The 25,685-nt window shown below is 39.6% G+C and overlaps 1 protein-coding gene across 1 annotated transcript in view; it reads left to right on the top strand.

Moving 5' to 3' along the window:
• Nucleotides 1–25,160, top strand: part of cd109 (CD109 molecule) — a 50,317-nt gene extending 25,157 nt beyond the window's left edge. Inside the window, exons 24-35 of the mRNA XM_080881811.1 lie at nucleotides 122–263; nucleotides 2,397–2,573; nucleotides 5,968–6,049; nucleotides 6,154–6,382; nucleotides 7,230–7,401; nucleotides 8,018–8,208; nucleotides 9,664–9,819; nucleotides 10,235–10,300; nucleotides 14,018–14,154; nucleotides 17,405–17,561; nucleotides 17,632–17,734; nucleotides 24,793–25,160. Coding sequence (XP_080737937.1) covers nucleotides 122–263; nucleotides 2,397–2,573; nucleotides 5,968–6,049; nucleotides 6,154–6,382; nucleotides 7,230–7,401; nucleotides 8,018–8,208; nucleotides 9,664–9,819; nucleotides 10,235–10,300; nucleotides 14,018–14,154; nucleotides 17,405–17,561; nucleotides 17,632–17,734; nucleotides 24,793–25,004 — 1,824 coding nt within the window. The 3' untranslated portion in view covers nucleotides 25,005–25,160. The remainder of the gene's footprint in view (nucleotides 1–121; nucleotides 264–2,396; nucleotides 2,574–5,967; nucleotides 6,050–6,153; nucleotides 6,383–7,229; nucleotides 7,402–8,017; nucleotides 8,209–9,663; nucleotides 9,820–10,234; nucleotides 10,301–14,017; nucleotides 14,155–17,404; nucleotides 17,562–17,631; nucleotides 17,735–24,792) is intronic.
• The last annotated feature ends 525 nt before the right edge of the window (nucleotides 25,161–25,685 follow it).

Genomic DNA, 25,685 nt, shown 5'->3' with positions numbered 1-25,685 from the left:
CTCGCCATCTACTCCACTGTAACTAAAGAAATGTTGACCTGGTTTCACAGCTCTGCGTTTCCCATTTCTTACTCACCATTTTTGTTTGCCTTCATCTTTTGCATGTCCATTCATCCTGCAGGCCGAAGGTCTTGAACAGTCATTTTCCACCTCCCTGCTGCTTGAGCTTTTACCAGCAGGGATGAGCCTGTCTAGAAACGTTACGTTTACCTTCCCACCAGATGTTGTGGAGGGCAGCGAGAGAGCTTCAGTTATGGCTGTCGGTATGTAAACACACCAGGGAGAAACCTTGAGTAACAGATTCAGATCACCTGAGATTGCAGGCTGATTCATGGTAAACAACAAAACAGAAGACAATAATTCCTAAAAATAAGGTTTACTGAAGTTGTTTTCACACACAAACTTTGGAAAGTTTGGAAATATTCCACAGATGTCCTTTGTCACGTGTAGGACTTAGCAGGAAATGGTTTATTTCAGACGGCTTTTCATCAGGTGAGGGAAGTACCTGGATAGAGCGTAGTGTATTATCGTAAGAAAGTACTATCCTGAACTTACAAAACTTTTTTGACTGAAATTTAGAAGATGAAAAAGACAGTGGAACAATCACCACTTTACCCATATCGTGGTGATATGCTCTTTTAAAATTTACCAATTTCTTTCCTTTTTTAAAGGGTTCTTCCAGTAAGTTATCAAAAAACAGACTAAGCATCCAGGGTACCAGTGATTGTTTTTGTTCCTCTTCCTCATAAATATTAAATTACTGCAGATTATTGTTATTATGATTTAGATTGTCAATCTTGGAATAAGTTACATTTGCATATGTTGGTTTTTGCAGTTTTTAACAGAGTTTGAATACATTTTTCAGCCCTAAAATTGTCATGTGGATATCTCCTGGACATATGATTTTCTAAGAGATTAAAAATGCTGAAAAAAATTTGAATTAAAAATGCATAAGACTCCAACCCTCAATAGTTTACTTCAAGGGCCTGTAAGCTCAGAAAATTACAAATAGAATCAAAGTAAAATGGCCTCATTTAATATGCTAATGTTCATTAAAAAAAAAATCTGCTGATTCTGATCAGGTAAGAGGCACCAATTTCCTTTGCAGCCTTTACAGCATGTACAGAGATAACATCTAAAACCTTTTACTGATCCCTAAGTAAAAAACAAAACAAAAAAAACTAACTTCAAAATTTACCCCACACCTATACATACATAAAATTTTGAGATTTTTTTTGTTAAATGCTCCCTCCAGGGTAAGCTGACTGTGGTAATTTTAATATTAATTAACGCCACTGTTCCAAAGTACTACAGAAATAATTATCCCACCTTTCCTCAAACTTCTAACATGCATCCTGCTATACTGATATGCACTATGCAGTTATATTTAGTAAGTAAAATTTATTTATAGCACATTTCACAGATAAAAACCACAAAGTGCTTTACAATAAGATCAGACATACAAGTTAAAATTAATTAAAAGCCTGTTTGTATAAAAATGTCTTCAGCTGCTTTTTAAAGGAGTCAGTAGAGTCTAGACAGCGTAAAGACAAAGGCAGAGAGTTCCACAGCCTAGGTGCCAGTGCCTGAAAAGCCCGATCCCCACGTGTTTTAGACCTAGTACGTGGGACCACCAGTAGCCTCTGACCTGAAGACCTAAGTGCTTGGGATGAAGCACGAGGTTTCAACAGGTCAGAGATATACTGGGGAGCTTCACCGTGCAGAGCTCTAAAAGTTACAACTAAAATTTTAAAATGAACCCTAAAATTTACAGGCAACCAATGAAGAGAAGCCAAAACTGGAGTAATGTGTGACCTCTTGTTTGCACCAGTTAAAAGTCTTGCCACTGCATTTTGTACAGACTGAAGGCGATCCAGAGCTGATTTGTTGAGACACGTAAAAAGACCGTTACAATAATCCAAACGAGAAGAGATAAAAGCATGAAGAATCATCTCAAGTTCTGCCTTTGACGCCAGTAGTCTGAGTTTAGAAATGTTTCTTAGATGATAAAAACAGTTCCGGACAAGTTGTTTAGAGTGTTTCTCAAGAGACATTGAACTGTTTAACTCCAGTTAAACGGGAGTATGTTTCTCTCGTTTAACTGTTGCTAAGTTGAGCCCACTAATATTGGTTTGATGTGGCAAATCTTTTTTTCTTCATGGCGGAAAATGTCTTATACTTATAAGTATCCATTATTGTCTTCTATTCTTTTTAAATGCAAGAAGTTTAACTGGAAATTTTGCTGCTGATATGAAAAGCATTTGTGGATTATACCATGTAACTCCTCAAACCAAAAGCTACTGTTTGAAAATTTTAATTAAAATGACTCACCTGTGCTCTGTTTTTCCATTAAATACAATTTTTTTTTTCTTTTTCTTGTTTCCATCTCGATGAAGGTGATATCCTCGGTCCATCCATCAGTGGTCTGGACTCACTGATCCAAATGCCTTATGGCTGTGGGGAACAGAACATGATTAACTTTGCACCAAACATCTACGTTCTCCAGTATCTGGACGCCACAGGACAGGATAGCCAGAAAACCACAGACCAAGCCATAAACTACATGATGCAAGGTAGAGCAACAAGTCATGCACCATGTTACATTAACATGCCACAGAAGGATATCTGACAAACGTGTGGCTACTATTTCTATATTAGTTTTAGCTTTATGAGGATGTTTTCAAATCTGTTAATTAAAAAGGTCAAATTCAAGATCAAATACAGAAAATGTTCAGGTTGGAGATTCATAGTGGGACCCACACTCTTTTATTCCACTTAGTATCAACCCTCTTTAACTTTTATTTTTTAAGGTTTGTTTTTAATACATTTTTAAAGCTGGTTGTAAAAATGGGGGCTTGTCTGGGATATTCGAACCAAGGTTAGAACTTTAGCCTTTGTTAATCCCATCTTTGTTTGAAAATTCTGAACTAATTTTCTTGTCAGTAAAGCTGTTGGTGTTCCCTTTCAGTCGATTCTCTCGGCACAACACATACAGTGGCTTGCAAAAGTATTCTGCCCCCTTGAACTTTCCCACATTTTGGGACATCTCTTGCACATAGACATTGCCTGATGAGTGCTAATGACTAAATAGAGTGCACCTGTGTGTAATCTAATGTCAGTACAAATACAGCTGCTCTGTGACGGCCTCAGAGGTTGTCTAAGAGAATATTGGGAGCAACAACACCACGAAGTCCAAAGAACACACCAGACCGGTCAGGGATAAAATTGAGAAATTTAAAGCAGGCTTAGGCTGCAAAAAGATTTCCCAAGGCTTGATCATCCCACGGAGCACTGTTCAAGCGATCATCCAGAAATGGAAGGAGTATGGCACAACTGTAAACCTACCAAGACAAGGCCGTCCACCTAAACTCACAGGCCGAACAAGGAGAGCGCTGATCAGAAATGCAGCCAAGAGGTGACTCTGGACGAGCTGCAGAGATCTACAGCTCAGGTGGGGAAATCTGTCCATAGGACAACTATTAGTAGTGCACTACACAAAGTTGGCCTTTATGGAAGAGTGGCAAGAAGAAAGCCATTGTTAACAGAAAACCATAAGAAGTCCCGTTTGCAGTTTGCCACAAGCTATGTGGGGGACACAGCAAACATGTGGAAGAAGGTGCTCTGGTCAGATGAGACCAAAATGGAACTTTTTGGCCAAAATGCAAAACGCTATGTGTGACGGAAAACTAATACTGCACATCACTCTGAACACACCATCCCCACTGTCAAATATGGTGGTGGCAGCATCATGCTCTGGGGGTGCGTCTCTTCAGCAGGGACAGGGAAGCTGGTCAGAGTTGATGGATGGAGCCAAATACAGGGCAATCTTAGAAGAAAACCTCTTGGAGTCTGCAAAAGACTTGAGACTGGGGCGGAGGTTCACCTTCCAGCAGGACAACGACCCTAAACATAAAGCCAGGGCAACAATGGATGGTTTAAAACAAAACACATCCATGTGTTAGAATGGCCCAGTCAAAGTCCAGATCTAAATCCAATCGAGAATCTGTGGCAAGATCTGAAAACTGCTGTTCACAAACGCTGTCCATCAAATCTGACTGAGCTGGAGCTGTTTTGCAAAGAAGAATGGGCAAGAATTTCAGTCTCTGTGCAAAGCTGGTAGAGACATACCCTAAAAGACTGGCAGCTGTCATTGCAGCAAAACATGGTTCTACAAAGTATTTACTCAGGGGGCTGAATAATTACGCACACCCAACTTTGCAGTTATTTATTTGTAAAAAATGTTTGGAATCATGTATGATGTTTGTTCCACTTCTCATGTGTACACCACTTTGTGTTGGTCTTTTATGTGGAATTCTAATAAAATTGATTCTTTTTTTTTTTTGGCTGTAATGTGACAAAATGTGGGAAAGTTCAAGGGGGCCGAATACTTTTGCAAGCCACTGTACAAGAGGCTTGTATGCTTACAAATGGCGAGCCTTCGAGCAATGGTGCCAGGACTGCCACACTCTCCCATTTCAGACCACTATTGTGGATGTTTTGACATTCCTGCAGGAGCTGCTGGATAAGGGCCTTTCATTTTCGACAATTAAGATTTATTTGGCAGCTATATCTGCTTGTCATATTGACTTTGACGGGGTGACACCAGGCGCACATCCCCTCGCCATACGTTTTCTGAAAGTGGTTTGCCGGCTGAGACCTGTGCTTAAGTCCAGTGTCCCTGCTTGGGACTTGTCTTTGGTGCTGGAGGTCCTTTGTAGCCCACCGTTTGAACCCATTGAGTCTGTGGATATGAAATTTCTTTCATATAAGACTACATTACTTCTCGCTTTGGCTTCGGCACCTGATGGCCACAAGGTCATATTGCGTCCAAATGCTGCCTATTTTCCCAAGCTCATGCCTGCATCTATTAGCTCAATGGAGTTTGAGTTGCTGAGCATTTGTTCCCCTCCTTTTGCATCTGAGGAGCAGAGGAGGATGCATTCTCTTTGTCTAGTGCGTGTGCTATGCACCTACATTGAACGCACTCAGAATGTGCGTTTATGTGACCAGCTGTGTGTCTGCTTCGCTCTGTCTAAACAGAGGCTTCTCTGGGCTTCTCTGCTTGGGCTGCTGCCTCTGCGACCCGACCCTGGATAAGCGGAAGAAAATGGATGGATGTTAAATGTTCAATCTAAATATTATATTTAAATCTAAATGTTAAATCTAAATGTTACAGGAAACTAAATATTTAGCTAACATGCAAATTTATTGTATGGCTCAACGGAAATACCAAAATAAAAGCTTTATGAAAAATTCCAGTGCAAAAGTGTGCCGGTAGTGGTCAGATTGTGTCTGCTTTCCAATGATGGTCACTTCTCACCGCCATGAGCTGCCTCACTTCTTGTCTACCAGGACATCCAGCGATTTAGCTGAAAACATCCAAAGATCCGTTTTGTCAGCCATCCAAAGGTTCAGCAGTAGTGGACTCTCGGCAGCTGCAGTCTCCACTTCACAATCACTGCAGCACATGTCCAGCCAAAATCGCTGGACATGTTCATGCTAAATGTTGTGAAAAATGACTCAAAAAACATGTTTTTGTAAGGTTTTGAGTTAAATGTGGAAAAATGTTGTCGTTGATTTCAGCATGTTTCACTTTACAAATGGCGCCCCACATACCTTGGCACTTGTGCAGGTGAAGCCAAAGGCAAGATATGTTTCATCAAATTTTCTAGTCTTTGACTTGGAAGAAAGTTGGTTTGGAAACATATTTGGCGATGCTTCATCTGCTTTGCGTTTGTGTGGAGCCCTGTCAAATACTCGTGAACAGTGTCCATGAGTTTGGTTTTTTTTTCTTTTTTTTTAATTCATTCATACCCCAGGTGCCTCACACTTTAGGAACATCTGATCACACCCTGTTGAATAAACACATTTAAAATGCACATCTCATTTATTTCTCTAGGTTAAGAACCTCTAGATTTGTCATTTGCCTTTGCCTTTTTTCCCATCATCTGATGTCCTCTTCACCAGGTTATGAGCGGGAGCTCACCTTTCAGAGAGGAGATGGCTCCTTTAGCGCCTTTGGAGAGCAGGACTCATCTGGAAGCACCTGGTATGTGATAAATATACCAGGTCTGTCTAAAAGAAAACATCAGTAACATGCTCATATAACTGAAAAACTCAGGAAAACTAATAGCAGGTAGTCTCTTTGCACAGGCTCTCTGCTTTTGTGCTGAGGTGTTTCCTGCAGGCACGGCCCTTCATCAACATTGATTCCAACGTGCTGCACAGTGTGGCAGCTTGGATAGCCAGCCAGCAAGGGCATGATGGGAGTTTCTTGGAGCCCGGCAGGGTGATCCACACCGAGCTCCAGGGAGGCCTGGACGGGCCTGTTTCTCTCACGGCCTACGTCCTCATCGCCCTGCTGGAAGACGCTAGCGTCAAGGTGAGATGCCATTGTTTAGGCACACTTTCCAGGGACATTTTGAGAGATTAGTGTGGGTCCGCCTCTCAGACTGAAACATGGGGAGCAATTTTATATTCAGCTTTTCCTTTGCTGAGTTAGAAATATTTTTAATATTTAATACTTATTTTAGTTTTAGTTATTTGATTTTTGATTGGCTTTTAACTCTTTAAGATTATTTTTCTGTCATACCTATTTTATTGAGCTATGTGTCTCCTTATTTAAGTTCCTTTTTATACATTTTCTGTTTATTATGGTAACTTTTAACTGTAGTTACAAAATAATTGCTGAACTTTAGGATAAACAAAATATTGTGTTAACTTGTGACACATGTTTGGGTGGTGACTCATATTTTGAAGTCAAAACTTTCCATCTGCAGTCATTTATATTTGGAAGCAGCAAGCACATAACAGAGCAGGCATAAATGGAGAAGATATGCCACAGAAGTCTTAAAAGCATAAAAACAATGACCTGGGGTGGAGATGGGTTGCAAAGTGCCTTGCAGAGTGGCTTGCAGATGCAGTAGCAACAATGGACAGGCTGAAGAAGCTTAAACAGTGTTCACTTTATAAGAGTTACCAAGTAGACGTACAAAAAAACTTCTTGTGTATTTTAATTATCTAGGCTTCTGTAGTATTTTTAATGTAAAAATCAATTTAAAAACCAAAACTGACCATGCCTTATGGTTATTATCATTAACCAATCGATAAAGAGAAAGTCTCTGTTTTCCTCACATTCATGGGTAAGATCTAATTTGGCCTGACATTGTTACATGTGCCTGTACCAACCTGTCGTCTCACCTACTGCTGCCCTATTCCATATCTGTCAGGCTCTGTATGAGACCAAGGTGTCTGCAGCCGTGATGTACCTGGAGACCCATCTTGCTCTTGGTGTCTCCAGCAACTACAGCCTCAGTCTACTCACCTACGCTCTGGCTTTGGCAGGGAGCTCCAAAGCCCAATCAGCACTCAATAATCTGACTGGACGAGCTGAGATAAGAGGTACAACAGCAGCTGTGTCTTAAAAGCCAGTTTAACATTTGGGGGACATAAGCTTTCTCTGGGGGTTGTTATAACTTCATGCACCTCATTCTCATAGTTTCATGCAAATCTACATTGTTTGATTGTGAACAGAACTGTTACATTCAGTTAAAAACATTTTTGGATCATACAGTGGTTTTACTTGAAGAATGGTGTCCTTTAGTCTTTGTATGATTAATTAGTCTGTATAATAAAAATCACTATTATAAATAATTATTTCTTATTTTGAAAAGTTCATAGCTAGAAAACTCTGTTGTAATGGTAATGTGGCAGACAGCTAGACAGGACCAAGCTCCAACCTCCAGGTCAGTTTGGTGAGGCCTAGAAAACAAGCCTGTCCCTATGCCTCACCTCTGGTAATTTTAGTGACTGAATCGGATGTTGTTTCTTTTATTGGTGTCTTTCTCAGCATTTTAATTGAATTATCTGAGAGTTAGCATGGCTGGAAAAATAATCCACTTCTTGGCTTTGACTTTTAGCTATTTGTGGGAGTCTTTACCCCAGATATTTTTTGATCATCTTGCTTCTCTTTTTAAAAATAAATCATCTGAATTATGCCCTGTCTTTCTGTGAGCAGACGGTGTGCCGATGTGGTTCTCCCTGGATGACGGCCTGTCCTCATCGTGGCAACCTCGTTCATCTGACATTGAGATGGCGTCCTACGTGTTGCTGTCTCATTACAAGCTGAACTCAATCCCAGAGGGTCTGAACCTAATGAAGTGGCTCAGCCAGCAAAGAAACCACAGAGGAGGATTTGGAAGCACTCAGGTCAGATCTTAACTCCAAACAGAAGTACATGAATGTAATCTTCAAATTATTAAGATTGTACCAATCCTTAAAAAAAAAATTTTTCACGTCATTATAGAAATAGGGGTGACATGGGTCGCGAGATTGAGACACAGGCATTAGAGTCTCTTCATGCGTGTTTTTTTTTTATTTTATTTTTTTATTTTTTTTTATTGGTTTTTCACGTGGAATTACCAAAAATAGAGAGGGTATAGCCTAACATTTGAAACAGGAAAAGACCGCTGTGTAATAGATTTATTTCAACAAAGTAACTGTATTTTAAATATCACCTTTTTAAACGGTAACTGTAACGCAATACAGTTACTCATATTTTGTATTTTAAATACGTAACGCTGGTACATGTATTCCGTTACTATATATATATTCATTCCCCACTCACCTCTGTGGGCGGTTAATCCCTCAAGCTCGGGTCCTCTACCAGAGGCCTGGGAGCTGTCCTCCATGTCTGCAATATTGCCCTCTGGTAGTTCGATCCCCTCAGTTCTGACTACCTTCCCTCTCTTTGTTATCATCTGACTACACTTGTCAAAAACTACATGTGTCAAAAAGCAGAGCTCATGCAGAACTTAATGCATTGTGTTTATCTGTGCCATGGAGCTCTATCATTATCCAAAAATGATTAAAAAGACATCAGTGGACAGGGCTGCCCTGTTCCTTTAACACCATAAACAGACTAATTGTAGTTTATTTAGATTCAATCCACCTTCCTGCTGGCCCGAATTGTCACTGGAGCCACAAATGTTGGCATACATCACTGACTGTGATTGTCTTCTTTCCAAATCTCTGCAGTGGAGTTTGGGAGAGTAAAGTTCACCTGAGCCACAGGGACACAATAACCACATGATAACTACAGACATGCGAGGATGAAATAAACCAGAACAAAGACGTCAGGGGGGAAAAAAAAGCTACACAGGCTTTTGATTTCTGCATCATCTTCTTTTTAACACCAACAAAACATAAAACAGACTTGTTGGCCCTGTCAACTCTAAATAAAGGACTTTTTCTCTACTGATTAAACTGGATTCATGTTTAAAAAAAAAAGTCCCCAACTGTGGTTATATGTCACATCAGAGGGCAACTGTGGCCGTCTGGGTATGTAGTGACTAAAGACTTATTAACCTCTTAGCACACATGGCCACTCGTACATGCAGAACATGCGAGGCAGATGGGGAAACTGCCAGTAGATCCGAATACAGCACAGTGAGTAAAGCCCAGTGAGGCGTTGTCTGGCAAAGATTTTCTCTAAAACAGATGCAGAGACATGTGCTGAATAGCAGACTCCCATCCTCAGCTGTAAACAGGAAATCAGCAATGAATATCAAAGCAAAGGATCATCAGGGATTGAAATCCCCCACATCACAGACACACGTTTGCTTACGTGTACCATGTGACCGCGAGTCTCGTTTTTTCTTTCAGGACACAGTTGTGGCTCTCCAGGCTTTGTCTATGTTCGCGGCTCGCATTGGGTCGCACGACACTGACGTCACAATCAGGGTGGACATCGACCCTTCGACCACTGTCGCCTCCTTCCAAATCAACAACGAGAACTACCTGCTCCATCAGAGCCAACAGGTACACAGATGAGCCAGCGTTATCGGAAAACAGCGGCTGAAGTATTATCCAGCAATATTTGTGGGGATGAGTCAGATATCGGCTGGTTATTGAAGGCTGTCAGCAACTGATCAGAGCAGAGTTCATGGAACAGTGAAACAAATGATTACATCCAGCATGTAATATTATACAGATAATTCAGCTCTGTCATATTCCCTCATATTGAAAGGAAAAACGTGGAACTATATTATATTTCCTAAAAATGCCCTAAAAGATTTACTGCTTGGTGTGAGTCAGTCTTCTAAAAGGAGTTGCCTACTCCTTTTAGTCCAGTTAAGGACTTAATTTAGTTTTTAACAGTTGTTTAGTGCACAGCAATAAAAAAAACTGCAATAATCTGTCAATAAAAACATAGAGATTGTTTTTTATGCTTTAGATTACTCCAGAAGAAAGTTTAATCCTGCAGGTGACAGCAGAAGGTCGTGGACTCGCCTTGTTTCAGGTAACAGGACATGTCACTCGTGTAATAGCACCTCCTGCTGGTCTGTGTTCAGTCTGCTGAATGGTATAATAGTAAGAACAATAGTTGTTCAGATTATGTCAAAAACAAAGCCACTTAAATTGTGGTAGTTAAAAAGTTAAAGAACAGAAGCACATATGTCAGACTGCCCACTGGGTCAATGCTGCAGAAAGCTTTAGTGAAATTCTGCAGAAGCTACTTACATATGGAACGCCAGGACTGCCATAATGAATTAATTAAATACACCATTAAATAATTAATTAAATGTGGCAATAATTAATTAAAATTGGAATTAATTAATTAAATAAATAGTTATGACACATGTAATTAATTAATTATTGACACATTTAATTAATTATTTATGTATTTCACATTTTAATTAATTATTGACACATTTAATTAATTAATTATTGACACATTTAATTAATTAATTATTGACACATTTAATTAATTATTTATGTATTTCACATTTTAATTAATTATTGACACATGTAATTAATTATTTATGTATTTCACATTTTAATTAATTATTGACACATTTCATTAATTATTGACACATTTAATTAATTATTTAATGATATATTTATTTATTTATTTCATTTTGGCAGTCTTGGCGCCTGGCTCTCATCATGAAATAATTTTATCTGTCAGCCTCACCCATCAAACTCAGGGGGCGGGGTTAACGCTGATCGAGTCAAAACCATTGCTTTGGCCTGGTGGCCATTGTTTCTAGCACACAACAACCGGCATGTGGAAGCTAACAGAACTGAGCTTTGAAAAACCCTGTTTGTGTGTTACCAAATACCGTTTTAATATTTTTTTAGCCGAGAATGTAGTGGTTTAATCTTCATGTGTCTGGTCGGTTTGTCAAGATACAGCCTCTTTGCAAAAGTGTTTCGATGATTTCGGAGATGTCTGCCCAGTCTCACGGCAAAGCGTGGGATAGACCCGCTCGCCTCGCAAGCAATCCCACCGACAAAGCGCAGGCCCCGGTACACAGCTGTAGTAACCCCCGCTGACTTCTTTTACTGAGGTTATATTTATCGATGTTTTATTTCCTGATGTTCTTATGTGTCCTACGTGTTTCAGTCGCCAATTCTGAATTATAACTAACATTAAAAACATGTTTAAGGAGGAGAGAGAGCAAATAAATCTGTTTAACATCTGATCTTTGGGTTTTTGTTCAGTAATCAGCGTGACCTGTGTATAAACGCATAAAAGAGATAACGTTGGTGTTTCCGTCATGTAGTAACTGCTGGCTTTAACTGTACAAAGGTTGTTCGACACTATGAAACACATACAGACTTCATGATGTTCGGCTAATATTTTTATTGTGAATATTAATCATGCTGACCTCGCTCTGTACACCACGCAGCGAGGTCAGCATATCCACGATATCCTCAGCTCCATGAGTTAACACAAAGTTTCCCAGCTGACTATCTAACTGCCAACTATTCCAGAGACGTGAAAATATACAGCATAAAGAAAAGTGTAAGAGACTCAGCAGCAGATTAGAATAACAGTTATACATTTAATAAATCACCAAATGAATCCAAGAAACGAGCAAACCTGTTCCGACAATTTGAATTTGTATTCCCTCAGCTGCAGACTCGCTGCTGTTTAAATGTTTGAAAAGGAAGATTAGATATAAACAAACGTCAAACATAGACTCAGTCTGCCTTCACATTTGATATGAGGCCAGCACGTATAGTGGCCTCAGCAGGCTATTACTGAAATACACGTGCTATATCATAAACTATGATATAAACAGGGAGGTCCTATTAACATGTTTAGTTTTAAAGGACACCTTCCTGCCTTTAGTCTCATTCATGAGCAGTATTAGTTTTCTTCTAACATCCAGAAGTCTGCACGATGCGTTTCATAGTTTGTAACAAGCCTTTGACAGGTAAACATAACATGACCGAAAAAGCAAAAAAAAAGAAAAAAAAAAGAGAGAGAGTGTTGACATAAGAAGAGAAAATTCTCTCAATTATGGAGACAGACAAATGGTTCATTTATGTTTGATGTGTGTTTATTCCTCCCTAAATATCGTCGGTGAAGTTCGCCATGCATGTCAATTTTCCTGCGCATTTTTATACCTCTGCCAACAGAGAGAGAAAAAAATCACATTCTAACAGACAGCTGGTGCTTAGAATACAGTTGAATAACTATTAAAAAACAGATGATATTTAGATGATAGTTCAGTCTAACACATGTGCCAGTGAACCATTAAACGTCTGTGAAACTATGCAGTTATGAAACGTAACTTTAACCTCAGCCAAACCGATTTGCTCAGTTGTAAATAAAACAGCGAAGTAAACGTGACCCGACAGACAGAACCTGAGTGAATGAAGTCCAGCGTTTAACCACTGAGAGCTAAAACTCAGCTGAGGTTTGAAAGCTGTGTGCCGGTGATTGGACATCAGCCGCTGATAAAGCTGTTCGCCTATAAAGTGCTCTGTAAGGAAACGAGCTCCAGCAGCTCTGCGCTCGGGGAAAACACTATATTTACTTATCTTGTGCAGAAAAATGCGCTGACATTGCGTTATATCGAGCACCGGCTGCCCAGTTAAACTGTGACTATCACCAGGTAACTAGGCGTGTTTCTTGAATTAGCAGCAGGTGTTAAACAGCTGACAGATGAGGAGGAGGATGCATGCAGGTAAACTGAGGGTCTGTTGAGCTGATCGCTGGTTTCGTGAGAAAAATGTCAGCTCGTTCTTTATGTTACAGAAGCACAGAGACACAAGACCAGGCGGAAAGAGACGATCGTTCGGTGAAAATGAGAATCTGCGAATGCAACATGTGGAACACGGAGAGTGGAATATGTAAACAAACCGGTTAACGTAACCCCCTCGGTGCGCTCTGCATGCTAACTGTTAGCAGAGCTAGTGAAATCTCTGAAAACATCTGAGCACTTTTGCAAACATGTTCTATGTTGACAACCTGACCAGACATACGTCGCGACATTCGCGGCTAAAACACTGTTAAAAGTGTAGCTGGTGACAGAAAAACGGGGTATTTTAAAACTACACCACCACCATTGCTGCTTGTGATTTGATCTGCATTCTGGGATAACTGGCTGCCCCAAGTCTACACAAGCAATCGATTTTCTAGGATCGACCTGTTTTGACTTACTTTGCACGGCAACCAATCAAATGTTAGAGAAGCTGCATGGGCAGCGTTAACCCCGCCCCCTGAGTTTGATGGGTGAGGCTGACAGATAAAATTATTTCATGACGACAGCCAGGCGCCAGGACTGCCAAAATGAAATAAATAAATATATCATTAAATAATTAATTAAATGTGTCAATAATTAATTAAATGTGTCAATAATTAATTAAAATGTGAAATACATAAATAATTAATTAAATGTGTCAATAATTAATTAATTACATGTGTCAATAATTAATTAAAATGTGAAATACATAAATAATTAATTAAATGTGTCAATAATTAATTAATTACATGTGTCATAACTATTTATTTAATTAATTAATTCCAATTTTAATTAATTATTGCCACATTTAATTAATTATTTAATGGTGTATTTAATTAATTCATTATGGCAGTCCTGGCGTTCCATACTTACAGCAAGTACTTTTAACTAAAGAAACAATAAAGAAGCTGCATTTTTCCTTTAAACCTCTGTGTGATTCTCATTCTTATTCTGTAAATTTGGTTCTTCTCTTCCTTCAGCTTAACGTTTTCTACAACGTCAGGAACAAGGAGATGAGGAGAAGGAGGCGAGAAGCTGGCGAACAGGAAGCGTTTGAGCTGTACGTCGAGCTGGTCGACAGCGAAGTAAACTCTGCACATCTGTACATCTGCACCAGGTGAGCGGGTCAGCATCTGTTTCTTCACATGCCAACAGCTTGATGCAACAGATTCATCAGCACAGCAATCAGCAGGATGTGTGAGAAGCGTTTCCAGCGATCATCGTCTGTTTACAAACAATAAAACATAATCAGCCAAAAGCACCAGATGTCAGTTTGACAACAGACCCGAGAAAAACTGAAACATTTGTTAGAAATAACCTTTTTGAAACCAATACATCTCCAAATATATTTATTCACTTTTGGAAAGTGCCTAAAACAATACACAGATAACTTCTAATCACTGTGGTTATTTGGTCTTTGCTCTGACAAGTTTGCTGAAACATTTAAATTAATTTCTGTTCATCAAGAAATTATTTTTTATTGCTCCTTCTTTTTAAATAAATGTATCATTGTCGGTAAATTTCACCCTAATTATGTTTATACTCTTGAGAAAGTTCCAAAGATAAATAAAGGAGTACTTTATAGCAGTAGTTCCCAAACTACCGTACGCGTACCCTCGGGGGTACGCAAGTGGCTGTAGGGGGTACGCGTGGGTTGGGGTTGGAGTGGGGATCAAAAGTTTTAAAAGCCGAAATTTGCGCTAATGCAGTTTTTTTTGCCTGTCAAATACATGACTATATACCACCCTCTGGTGTTCAGCAAAAAAATAGCTCTGACAAAATACATGGGCGTGATTTGCCCAAATGACTGACACCTAACAGTTGAAGTTGCCTCCAAGCATTCAGTGCAGCGCGAAAATGGACAAGTGGTTAACAAGAAAAAAAGGCCCTACCACAGAGACACCGGCCACAACAACCAATAAGCTCATATCTGAAGATGCATTTTCCAGTGACCGCACAGGTGATTGTTCAACAACAATGTGTTCGTCAGATTTGGATGCTAGCAGTGCTAGCAGGGATGTATCTGTGGTTACTAGCCAAGTGGCTAGCATAGCTGGAGCCAGCCATGTGGAAAGTGATGAAGTGTCTGATGCGGAGCGTCAAAGTGGGAGAAAGCATGACAGCACGGACTGTAACACAACCTCATCAAAGAAGCGCAAATATGATGACAATTATATTTCGCTGGGGTTTACGTGTATAAATATTGGTGGATTTCCCCGGCCACAGTGTGTTATTTGTGCAAAAGTATTGTCTCAGAACTCAATGAAACCTTCACTTTTGCGCAGACATTTAGAGACAAATCATCCCCATTTGAAAAATAAACCAAGGGAATATTTTGAGCGACAGCTAAAATCACTTTCAACAAGTAAAACCTGCATTCAGGTGCCAGATCTTATGAATAAAAACAGACTACAAGCATCTTACATGGTCAGTTACAGAGTGGCTAAAAACAACAAACCCCACACTATTGTGGAGGACCTCATTCTCCCTGCTGCTTTAGATATGGTAGGGACAATGTTGGGGGAAAAGGCAAAAAAGACGATACAGTCCATTCCATCATCAAACAATACTGTCTTACGGCGCATCAATGCAATGTCAGAAAATGTTTTACAGCAGCTACTTCTGCGCATACGCCACAGTGAATGTTATGCAATACAGCTAGATGAGTCCACGGATGTGGCTGGCCTGGCGCATCTTCTCGTATATGTGCGCTACATTCATGAAGGAACCATCAAGGAGGACATGCTGTTCTGTAAACCGCTGGAACAAAGGACAACTGCCGCAGATATTTTTCAAAAGCTGGACACATTCATGAACACACATGGACTCGTGTGGGACAGATGTGTTGGCATCTGTACTGATGGCGCACGGGCCATGACTGGGAGACACGGAGGTGTGGTTTCGCGTGTGCAAGCAGTCGCGCCAGATGCCTCCTGGGTACACTGCAGCATCCACCGAGAGGCTCTTGCTGCAAAGGGAATACCTGTCCGTTTGAAACATGTTTTGGACACGAGTGTAAAAATGGTTAACTTTGTGAAAGCCAGGCCGCTGAACTCCCGCTTATTTACTGCGTTGTGCAATGAGATGGGCAGCGAGCATGAGACATTATTACTCCACACAGAGGTTCGCTGGCTATCTAGAGGGAAAGTGCTGACCCGTTTCTTTGAGTTGAGGGATGAACTTAAAGTTTTCTTCAGTAACCATCCCTTTGAGCTGTCTGAACATTTGCATGATGAAGAGTACCTTACCTGCCTGGCTTATCTGTGTGATATATTTTCTCGTCTGAACGAGCTCAATCTCGGATTACAAGGCGTTTCTGCAACTATATTCAATGTTCAAGATAAAGTTGAGGCCATGATAAAGAAGTTAAACCTTTGGAAGAACTGCTTGGATACAAACAACACTGAAGTCTTTCCTGTGCTGCATGATTTTCTGTGCTCTAATGATCTCACACTATCTAAAAGTGTAAAGCGCGAATGTAACGTGCACCTTGAGGAGCTGGCGGTGCAGTTACGCCGATACTTCCCAGAGACGGACGGCTCAAATGATTGGATACGTCACCCGTTCACCGCCGTGCCTACTTCATTATCACCGTCTGACCAGGAGAGCCTAATTGAAATCGCCACAGATGGATCTCTAAAAGTTGAACACGCTCAAAAGAACCTGGCGGATTTCTGGATAGGGCTGCGCACTGAACAGCCCGCGCTGGCTAAGCGCGCTGTCAAGACTCTGATGCCTTTCGCCACCACATACTTATGCGAAAAGGGATTTTCTGCTTTAACAAACATGAAAACAAAATACAGAGCAAGACTTTGTGTGGAAAACGATTTAAGACTCAGCCTTTCCCAAATTGAGCCAAACATTGAAGAGCTGTGTGCCTCTGCTCAAGCACATCCATCACATTAAATAAAGTTCTGTTTAATGAAAGTTCATGGCCTTTATGCTCTCGACAAAAAAGTGAATTCTAATAAATCCTTTGATACACTGCTAGTATTAAGTAGTAAAGTTTGTTATTAAAACTCTGTCATTACTAAAAAATATTGATAAATTCATTTGGTGGTGAGAAATAATCGACTGTGCAGTATTTATCTTTATGCATGCGATATTGCAATGTATTTATAGACACTAATTAAGAGTCGTTCGTAGTAGGGGGTATGCGGCTGAGGGTGACATGTCTCAAGGGGTACGTGGCTGGAAAAAGTTTGGGAAGCACTGCTTTATAGCAATTAAATTTATTATTTTAATTTACAAGAAACTTAATACAGGCTAAGAGTCAAATAAAATTTGATTTGATTAGAATAACATTTTGAATATCATTTAAATGTTTTTTTTTCTTTTCCTTTGTGTGGTGTTGTGGTCCTCTGCAGGCTGGTGTATGGTCTGGGCCTGAGTGCAACGGGAATGGCCATCATGGAGGTGGGGCTGCTGAGTGGCTTCAGTCTGTCGCCGGTTGGCATCGAGACTAACGACGTTGTAAAGAAAGTGGAGACGCAGCTGGGAAAAGTCATCCTGTACCTGGACTCAGTGAGCGGCTCACAAACACTGATGTGTCTGAGTGTAAATACTGAAGCTTAAGTTATAAATTTATTTCCAGGTGACAACGCTGGAGATGTGTGTCCAGATTCCTCTGATTATTGAGTATAAAGTTGCCAAAGTCCAGGAAGCTACGGTCGTCATCTATGATTACTACGAACCAAGTAAGACTTCGCTCATATGCTTATATTAATGGATAATCATTTTACTCTCCCCTGCAAATACTGTGTTTTGCCCAATAAAATCAAAGAACTCTTATTTAAAATGATATATAATTATAACACAAAAGACAAAGTGTTGTTGTAACAACATGGTGGAAACTCTCTCAAACGTATTCATTCGTTGTATACATGTGACATTGTTTCAGACTGAGAATGAATTGAGGTGCAAACTATTTTAACTCTTTCCCTTATAAACCAGCTCTATTCTGATTAGTTGTCCGCCGTTAATGGAAACTGGGAGTGGGGGGCTTCTGTGCAACTAGCCAAAGCAGTGTGGCAGGGATGACTGTATTATCTTAACAACATCATAAATAGCAGAAAGTAGAAAAAATTGCCTGAAACAGAGCATTTAGAGCAGTCTGAAGGCTGAGCTGGATCCTATGGCTCACAGAGATCACTTCTGTGTGTACTCAGCTCATTATATGAAGCTTATATGAAGACCACATTCAAGTTCATGAACAAATAACAATTAAACAGTATACTGTTTGCACAGGGACACAGTTGTTATCATTTTTCCCTGAAAACGAGGGACTGTATAAAACAATTCCTAAACAGTTAATGCAATATTGTAATTAAGCTCATTAAAGTCAAAGTGAAAATCAGCACTTTAACCTCACTGAGGCTGTTTGATCCACTGTGGTAGTAAACGGAAGCAAAATGACACAATAAAATGCACGATTGTGTAGAAATATATGGACCTAAAGCAGAACATGTCCACTTTTATTTTTTTACTTTCAGTTTTGATGTTTTTATAATCTTGTATATGGGGAAAATGCATGCAGTATGATCCAAACCAGGACAGCCTGTCATGTCCATGTAAACACACCGAGGACCTCCACTGACGTTTTATGAGTTTTTTATGCTTTTGTTTAGCAAGAGTTTAGCACTGTGTGTTCACCCAATCACGCGAAAAACCTGTGATTAAACAAAATGTATTGGCCTGAATGATTGCTACAAGCCTTTTTCTCTAGAACAGGGGCGTCAAACATAAGGCCCCAGGGCCATAATGGGCCTGGCAAAGACTCCAATCCGGCCTGGATCAGGAAATCTGGAAAATTTGAAGGAGTGCACACATTTTTGAAGTTTTAATTGTATTTTAAAACTTTTCCTATTGATGACCCCCCTCACTCCCATTGCCCATCACTCTACACTAGGGGTGTGCAAATCCAGGCCTCAACGGCTGGTGTCCTGCAAGTGTTAGATGTGTCCTTGATCCAACACAGCTGATTTAAATGGCTAAATTACCTCTTCAACATGTCTTGAAGTTCTCCAGAGGCCTGGTAATGAACTAATCATTTGATTTAGGTGTGTTGACCCTGGGTGATATCTAAAACTTGCAGGACACCGGCCCTTGAGGCCTGGAGTTGGACACCTGTGCTCTACACCAAAACAAATAAGTAATAGATGAACAATTAAATGACAGAAAGTTCTACATTTTTAATGTCTAAAAATGTACACTTTTATACAGTGGATTCAGAAAGAAAGAAGAATAAATTTTCTTTGAATGAACCAAAAATGTGTATTTTATATAATTATAGGACAGTCTGGGCAATGAACCAACTTTCTCTGTAATTTCACACATTTATCATGTAGTTTTGCTGCTCCAGCCAACTTGAGATAAAAGAGTTTTGAGTTTGACATTACTGCTTGTGAGGTAATGAAAAAACATTTACATTTTAATTTAATAATACATTTTTACATGCTTTGTGATAAAACAATAAATTGGGTATCAAAATAAGGTTTAAAAATATAAAAAGCAGAAGTATATAAGAATGATTTTCAGTTTAAAATATACTGCAAAACTGAAAATTCACTGATAGTCGCCAAATTTTACAGTTACAGTGGTCCCTCGCTATCCGGTTGTTCAGTGATGACGTGACGAATCCTACTTCCGGGCCTAAAGTAGTCTGCGTTTAATATGGCTTTTGTGTTGTTAACATGTTTAATGTTTTTTATTTTATTCTATTTGATCTCAAAAAGCTCCTAAAACAGTCAGTGATCACTGTTGACCTCTCTCGGCTTTTATTACCGCTAATCATTTATTTAAGCTCAGTTTTTAAAACCTTAGTATGTAACTACAGCCCAGCCCATGCAGCAGTACATGAATGACTAACCTCGTATTGTGGATGGATTATCTCAGTTGTTCTCCTGGCTGAAGTTTGGTCCTTTTACAGCATCCTGCCATGCGATTACATTTGTTCCTGACCACCGAGAACACTCACATTAACTTTTATCGAGTGGAAAAAAAGTTAGCTTGTTTATATTATGCTAACATAGCTGTGTCACTAGCGGTCACGTAGCACATCATTATATACCAGCTAGCCCAACTTCAGTAACCCTACAAACGTCACTGCTGTTTAGTTTTCTGTCTTCATTTATGCTGGAAGTGATAACAGAGCTGTACGTTTTAATTTGTTTCCAAAACCCCGCAGTCAGGACATGCTATATTGCAGAGGTGGGACCAAGTCATTGTTTTGCAAGTCTCAAGTCTTTATCCTCAAGTCTCAAGTCAAGTCTCAAGTAATGTCAGGCAAGTCAGAGTCGAGTCTCAAGTCACTGGTGTAAAAGTCCAAGTAAAGTCACAAGTCTGAAATTTTGAATTTCAAGTCCTTTCGAGTCATTAAAAAAAACGAAAAAAAGAATGTTGCAGTTATATGCTAAATGTAAATATTAGACCATGTAATTTTTAAATCTGTGTTTTTCTCAACACATGACAAAATAGTGAACTTAGAAAATATACACAAATTGTGAAATTGCACCTCTTTAAAATGCAGCTCAATTAAACCTAGCTCCAAGAATAATTTTCACCGACAGTTCTGAGATAAGCTGCATGTTATTCTTGGATGCGGTTGTAGGACCGGCTTTAAAATCGCATGACAAAAATATCATACACATTAAAAAAAAACTGCATCACCAACGTAGCCTGGAAAACATTTGCTAGTTAGATGAAGTCAGCTATCTCATCGTAGCATATTTATATGCATATTTATAATTATACGGATCTTGGAGTGAGTGCATACACTCGTGAAGTTTAGTAACTTCCGGTCACTGCAACAAGCCCAGGTACAGTTTACCGACGGATGGGTACAGGACCTTGAAATGCACCGTGTAGAACGAAAGACCATCGTACGTATCATAAGTTTACCAGTCTCACAAATCGTCGTCATAAATACACATTCATTAACCGTTTATTAATAGGACCTTTGAGCTCAACGATAATTAATTAGTAGTGGAAATAATTTCTGGTTCGCATTACAGAAATGTAGCAGTGACAATAATACTGTATGCTGTAATTGTACTGGACAATTAGTGATACAAAAAACCTGTTTTATCCTGTGAATAAAAGTATATGTTTTTGTCAATGTACCATAATAACAGAAGCGAAACGCAATATTGTGTCAGGACAATTCACTATTTATGCACAATAAATAAATGAGCATAGCGCGACAATTTCTGTTCAGCGCCAGACTTGCTTGTAACCTATATCACCAATTATGTTATGAAAATGACGTATTAACTACTACAAAACACTGACCTTTGTGTAAATGCTTGGAGCAGACTAACCTGTGAGCTGGAGGGTTCTGAGACGTTATATTTGATCTTGGCTGCAATCCAGGCCATCTCTCGCCTGTTTGTCACTTCGGAAACATGGCTCGAACAATTTCTCTTCAACGACGTAATCCGATAACAACCGATCTCTTTACCCGTCGGCTTCCCGTGGCTGTCATTCGACCGGCTATTGCAGTTAATAATACAACAGCTTCTTGCCATTTTTGTGTTTCTTTTTATCGCTGTATAACTGATTTCAATTGAAAGCCTGCGTGCGCTAGTACCTCTTGCCACGAGTTCCCAGAATCCTTTGCGGTTCTACCCGTGAATGACGTCACATTTTCAATCTCTATATAATATGCATGTTAAATTTTATATTTGGGGTAAAATATCAAGTCTTTTCAAGTAAATCGGTTCAAGTCCAATTCAAGTCCCAGGTCATTGGTGTAAAAGTCCAAGTCAAGTCACAAGTCTTAGAACATTTTTTCAAGTCAAGTCTAAAGTCATAAAATTAATGACTCGAGTCTGACTCGTGTCCAAGTCATGTGACTCGAGTCCACACCTCTGCTATATTGTATTTAGATAGAAGCTAGCGAGCTAACTCCCTGCTAACTTCTAACTCCAAATGTCATAAATTCCGTTTTCATGGATGCCTGGATGTTAAACTCAATTGTTACACGTGGTAGAGCAGAATGCTGATCATTTTATTAAAGATGAAAGACTTTAGACAGTTTTTCAACTCTCAGTAATGCCATAGTGGTGACATGTGGTGTGCCTCAAGGGTCGGTTCTAGGCCCTGTACTTTTTAATTTGTATATGTTGCCTCTCGGCAGTGTCATCAGGAGGCATGGAGTGAACTTCCACAGTTACGCTGATGACACGCAGCTGTACATCTCCGTGTCTCCTGATGACACCAGACCAATGGATGCCCTTTTTAACTGTATCTTGGATATAAGATCTTGGATGGCAGAAAACTTTTTACAGCTTAACCAGGACAAAACTGAAGTTTTAATTGTCGGTCCTGAGGCTCAGAGAGAGAAACTCTTGTCTAAATTAGAGGCATTTTCACTATGTCCTTCACTACAAGTGAAAAACCTGGGTGTTATTTTTGACTCTGAGCTTGGTTTTATCCCACATGTTAAACATGTAACCAAAATTGGATTTTATCATCTAAAAAATATAGCCAGAGTCCGCCCTATTCTCTCTCGGGCCAACACGGAGATGCTGATGCATGCTTTTATTACCAGTCGCATTGATTACTGTAATGCCCTGCTCTCTGGTCTTCCTAAGAAGAATATTTCAACTTTACAACTCTTGCAAAACTCGGCAGCTCGTGTGCTGACGAAGACCAGAGGGCGGGCCCACATTACACCGGTTTTAGAATCGCTGCACTGGCTCCCCGTGTGTTTCAGGATCGATTTTAAAGTTCTTTTATTGGTTTTTAAATGTCTTAATGGTCTTGGGCCTTCTTATCTCTCAGATCTGCTTTTACCATACGAACCCTCGCGGACCCTGAGGTCCTCTGGTACTGGCCTTTTGATTGTCCCTAAAGTCAGGACACATACTCACGGAGAGGCAGCTTTTCAGTGGTATGGTCCTCGTCTGTGGAACAGCCTGCCGGAGGAGCTCAGGGCCGCAGAGAACGTACATGTTTTTAAGAACAGGCTCAAGACCCACCTTTTTAATTTAGCTTTTACTTAGCGTTTATTTATTTTTTATGCTTATTTATTCTATCCTGTTATTCTATAGCTTCTTCCCTCAGGACGGAGGTTTCTATTTCCGAGATGCAGGACAAAGCGTTATAAAAATAGCTTTGTCCCCGTTGCTGTCACTGAATTAAATAAGAACTGTTTTTGATTCGAAATATTAAAGTATGTGTCACAGTGAGTTTTATATATTTACTAGGTATGTGTGTTTTTAAAGGGATGTCAAATGCTGTCATTTTTCTGTAAAGCAAATTTACCTTGCCTTTAGGTATAAATAAAGTTACCTTACCTTACCTTACCCTTATTATTAATTTAGGATTTACCTAATATTTTTTTGATTTTATTCTTATTCATTTTTTAATCTTCTTACTCTATTTATATTTATATTTATATTGTATCCTGTTCTTATTTATTTTATCATTTTACCCTGTATATATCGTATTGCGTCATATCTCCAGTGTTTCCTCGGAGGGCGCTCTCTGCACCGGGGCTGTTATTGACCGTGGCTGCTGGGTCTCTGGGGTCCTCTCAGCCTGGCTGGGGGGCTCCTTGGAGGGTGGGGTGGGCTGCTTTTAACTATGTAAAGCACTTTGTGCTACATTTTTTCTGTATGAAAAGTGCTTTATAAATAAAGATTGATTGATTGATTGATTGATTGATAGTGATCGTTTGATATATGGACCTGCAGCGGAGTTTAGACCCAGACACGGCTAGTGACGTCAGACTGAACAACCGGATAACGTGGTTCACCTTTGCGGCCATGCTGTTTTGCAGATTTTTGGGGGGCAATTTTGCATGCTTTTATTTATTTGTTTATTTATTTTACAGTGCATTTTGTTCTGCGTCCTGATCGGTTGTAGACCGTTGTCAGTCAATCTTGTGCCGTGGTCCTGTACAGTACAGAATGCGTTCAGCTTGTCAAATTTACATAAATCTTCGATCGCTAGCAGACTCTGAAGTGCTGTACTGTATGTTTGTAAGTTTTCAAATCAACGAACACAACAATGTCGATGAAGTGTTTTGCACCGTCAAAGGAACCTGTGGTAGCACCCAAAAGGCAGGGGAAGATGCTACCATCGCATAAAAAGTTGGACTTCTGGACATGCTAAAGGAAGGTAGATGTTTTTCGGACCATAAGGCACACCGGTTAAGCAAAGCAAAATAGTCAGATAAGTCAAACTTGATTCAACTCATTCTTCTTGCTTCCCTTACTTTCGTACAATTGATCCATTAATGTTCAATTCTCTGGCAGCTGCTCTATTCCCATGTTCTGGACCTGAAAACAGGGTTTGATCTTTGGTTTCATTCCATAATACTGGACTTATTTTTCTATGAAGATTTGAACTTTGAGAGTTTTTAAACAAGAGAGAAACGTGTGAAAATGTTCATGCCTGTCTGAGAAAAGTGTATAAAGTGTGTAGTGAGGGGGTTTGCAGCCTTAAAACATCTATAATAATTGTAAAAAATAAAGTTGGCTTCTTTGCAGGTTTCACCTATCGCAGGTTATATTTAGAACGTAACTCCTGCGATAAACGAGGGACCACTGAAAATAAAAATCATTATTTTTATATATATATAGATATCTATATATCTATATATAGATATCTATATATCTAAAACTGGTGATTTTGTTTTCATCCTTCCCGTCTCAAACATCCTCCATCTTTAATCATTAAAAAGAAACAGCAGAAACACAAAGGCAGAAACTGAAACCGTTGATCTCTAAACCTTCACGTCCTCCTGCAGGGCGGAGGATGGCGAGGGCATACACGTCGCAGTGGAGGAGCAGCATATCTTCCTGCTCACTCTGCGGGGACAGCTGCAGTCAGTGCAACGTAAACGGCGACTTCATTCCCGACGAAGCCATCTTCAATGCATCAAACAGGAACAGTGTCCACTTCAGTCTGAGTGGTTTTCTGCCCATACTGCTCCTCCTCTTCATCATCTTTGAATTGTAAACATGTCTAAACAAAAAGCTGCACATATAAATCTGTCAGGCTCGGTTCAAGGTTGTGGGGTTCTTATTTTGTTTCTGACTAAAATAGAAAACTGTGTTAGAGATGCAGAAAGTCACAGGACTCTTCTTTGTACTGTCCAAAAATAAACGTGACTGATAAATTTTGATTTCCGTTGCAGGTTTTCTTCCCTTTGTGTCCTCATTTAAAACTCCCCTACACTCACCGACTTCAGCTGTGCTGAAGAAGCGTGCATGTACCTGTGAAAGAAAGCTGGTGCGTGTGACAGGATATGAAAAACACTTGGTTCACAATAATGTTAGCAGCTGGGCGTTTCTTTTGTCTGTAGAAGCAAACATTTAACCCCTGGAGGATCTTAGAAAAATGCATACGCTATCGGACCTAGAGCCACAAATCGACCACGCCCAAAAAGTGCTATAAAAAATTTATATATTAATATTTTATTCCACTTTAAATTAGCCAATCTTTTAAAACTACTTCTCCCTGAACTATCCATGTAAAGTTTTAATTATATTTCGGGGGTTTTAACCCTTTTAATCGCAGTTTAATTACATGTGCGCACCGTTTTTTTTAGCCCCCCGAAACAAAACGAAATATTTAAAAAAAAAAACATTTGAAGTAATATTTGATTGTTATTATAATTAGGCCTTTAGATGGACTAAA

Source organism: Rhamphochromis sp. 'chilingali', assembly GCF_963969265.1.
Source record: "Rhamphochromis sp. 'chilingali' genome assembly, chromosome: 5".
Classification (NCBI taxonomy): domain Eukaryota; kingdom Metazoa; phylum Chordata; class Actinopteri; order Cichliformes; family Cichlidae; genus Rhamphochromis; species Rhamphochromis sp. 'chilingali'.
Note: the sequence above shows the minus strand (reverse complement) of the source record. Positions and strands in the feature narration are given on the sequence as shown.